General features: G+C 36.1%; 1 protein-coding gene across 1 annotated transcript; it reads right to left on the bottom strand.

Annotated features, from left to right (window-relative positions):
• Positions 1-1092: 1092 nt before the first annotated feature.
• Positions 1093-2140, bottom strand: LOC145112586 (uncharacterized). The gene is made up of 4 exons (XM_079048734.1): positions 2006-2140; positions 1741-1911; positions 1575-1671; positions 1093-1487 (listed from the first exon to the last, which is right to left on the bottom strand). Exons 1-4 carry the CDS (start codon positions 2138-2140, stop codon positions 1093-1095), a joined length of 798 nt encoding a protein of 265 aa, XP_078904860.1.
• Positions 2141-3062: the final 922 nt, after the last annotated feature.

Genomic DNA, 3062 nt, shown 5'->3' with positions numbered 1-3062 from the left:
AAAAGGGAAAGGGAGAGGGACAGAAGGGACTCAGGAGACGCTAGATACGCACGGGACACAAGAGACGCGTTGGACGAGTGGGACGCAGAGAGAAGACTATTGTTCAACGTTTGATTTGAATGATTGATATTGTATTTATAATTAATTATGTTTTGTTTTAGAGGACATTAATTTGTGTACTTTGAAATGGTGTGTTTATTTTAAAGATGATGGGTAATATTATGATTATATTAGTGCATAATTACTAGTACAATAATAACTACTACTCGAAGATAATACATTCAACAAACCAGAAACATATATTAAACGTACAACAACAGTAATTAACTTAAGGGAATTGCAAAGGATACTTTTCTTTCTCCATTGTTATGTAGTCGTCCCTAATTCTTATTTTATCTTCCATACGGTCCTTTTGGATACCAAGTTCTATCATTTCTGCATCCTTGTCAGCAAGCCATTTTTCAGACAGTTTGATATTCTTCTTAGTTTTTTTATCCAATCCTCATGATCTTTGATTTTTTTTTAGTAATCGTCATCCTTTCCTCAACCTCTTTTCACTCCGCCGCAATGACGTCACGACGTTCAGTGAGAGCTCGAGATGAGTCTTTATCTTTTTTTTGTTGTTCTTCAGCCCATTGTAGTTGTTGCAAAGTATCCTCCGACATATACGGCTCTCTTAAATTTAGTGATGGGGCAAGAAAAGGGTCGATCGGATCACAATAGAAACAATCAACTTCGTTGCACGAGCAAATATACAAAGTTGAAGATGAACTCATTTCAAATTTTAAAAAAAATTATAACTCTATACCATAAATCCAACGACCATCCATGACTATATATAGTCCCTTCCACTCCGCAGAGAGCTGTTGTCAGTCCGCAAAGCTTTTTGTCAGTCCGCAATAATGTTTGTCAGTCCGCAGAGCTGTTTGTCTAGTCGTTGTCATCCATACATTACAATTATGGGAATACAATTGTTTATTTAAAGGTAAACATTTTTTATTAAAAAGTGAAGAACGCCAACAGACCATTACAACTACGGTTAACATAGAACTGAATACAAATTAATATTCGTTGTGATCCATACAATATAGTTCAATTGAATTGTCGTGGAGGTAAGACCACAACACTTTCAACTGGTATTTCCCAATGCCTAAGGGTTGGAATAGGATTCACCGTCTCAGTTTGATAAGCATTTCGATACACCACTGTACTTAACTTTAAATTTACCATTTGCTGGATTTCTGCAATTTCGAGTCTTTGTAGTGAAGCTATAGCATGCTCACAAGGTATACCGCATTTTTTCCATTTACCGCAACTACAAATACCACGGTCTAATTGGACAGTTTCGGTTGTTGAATATTTAGTCACTTCATATCTGTCGCCAACAATATGCGTAATCCTACAACCATCCGAGTGGATAAATCTTTTATGTATCACCTTAAGTGCATAAGGGGTTAGAAGACCATGAAAATCCCCTGTGAAATGAACTGAATAAAAAAAACAAAAATTATGATGTCATAATGTATAATAACATATCAATTCACCATTTGAGTGATGTCATAACTTATAATTACCTCCAAACGCAGCACGTTGAAGATACACTGCTTGCATCGAGTCATGGACCATTTCAATGATTGTTGTTATTGGAAACTCATGCGTGTTTGTTTTAAACTAATTGACAACAACGGGAATGTCAATGAATTTAACCTTGAAACGTACTCTTGGAAAACAACCCCGTACCCATTTTGCAATGGGAATATTGTCAAGCCAATCAAGATCATTCCCATTAACCTCATTTTTTAAGTTGTTCAAACATGCATAAAAATGAGATAAATTATACGCTTTACAAGTCTTCCAGAACAACTGCTCTACGAATATATTGCTTCCGATGGAAGCGTGTATTTTTCTCGGCTATATTTTTACAACAATAGCCATGATATGAATCAGGGTAGACTCTTTCAACTGCAAAGTCTATAGAATCAGACATATGGGTTATGAAACCAACTTCTGTATTGTCACCCAAACATTCTTTAAGCCTCCTCATGAACCATAACCATGAATTGTCACAGTATATGGTTCCCAAAGCAAACGCTATGAGAAGGGGTTCATGATTTCCATCTAAAGCAACCGCAATGTACATGGATCTTACATACGCCCCAATTAGAGGTACTTGACCAACGAATATGATTGGTATCATAGACGTGAGAAACGTATGAATTTGTAAGTCAACATGTGTTGGATTAGGCATGTAACAACTTGAAATAACTAAATATTTATGTACTATAAGGGATTACATACCACGCATCCCAATGCCACGAAACAAATTTGGAAACGATTGTACTGATCTTTCGTAATGTACATGTAGGTGTTAGGATTGGTTCTTTGCAGATTATGGAAAAAAGTTGGTAGGCTGGAGAAACTTTTTCTTAATACCTGATTGACTGAACTCATTTTCACAACTTTCGACGCCTTGTAAAAATGGAAATGCTTGTCTAATTTATAAGGAATTAGTATACATTATTCCACAGAACTTACTTGTCGGTCCGCGTAAATGACTTGTCAGTACGCGTAACTTATTTGTCAGTCCGCGTAACCTGTTTGAATGTATGGTGTTTAAACATGGGAATTATTTTTCATAAAAAAAGGATAAATACCATATTACATGTAATTAAAGCAATACAAGAACAATACAAAACGCAGTACTAGTTAAAAAAACGGGACATTTTTCAAAAGATTCCAAGGGGCTTCATACTCGAAACTTTGTCCGTTGCTAATGGATTTGTATTCTTCTTTATCCGCCTCCAAGATGTCTTCCTCAGTATCATTCACACGATCGTCTTCAATCTTATTATAAAGATCGTTGAATAACACAACTTCTGTTTTCAATTCATACCATTTTGCAGCTATATCAAGCGTGCTGCGATGGTTTTCTATGGTGGTTTCAGCGTCAGTGTTGAAGGTATTCGGTAATAGGACCCAAAACATTCTATCCTCCAAACTGGTGTTCTCGTAGACATTAATATATGCACGAGTTAGAAGCAAATACTCGTTAGCGGTCCATG

This window comes from Lactuca virosa, chromosome 1, assembly GCF_052849685.1.
Source record: "Lactuca virosa cultivar CGN04683 chromosome 1, Lactuca_virosa_CGN04683_v6, whole genome shotgun sequence".
In the NCBI taxonomy this organism is placed as follows: Eukaryota; Viridiplantae; Streptophyta; class Magnoliopsida; order Asterales; family Asteraceae; genus Lactuca; species Lactuca virosa.
Note: the sequence above shows the minus strand (reverse complement) of the source record. Positions and strands in the feature narration are given on the sequence as shown.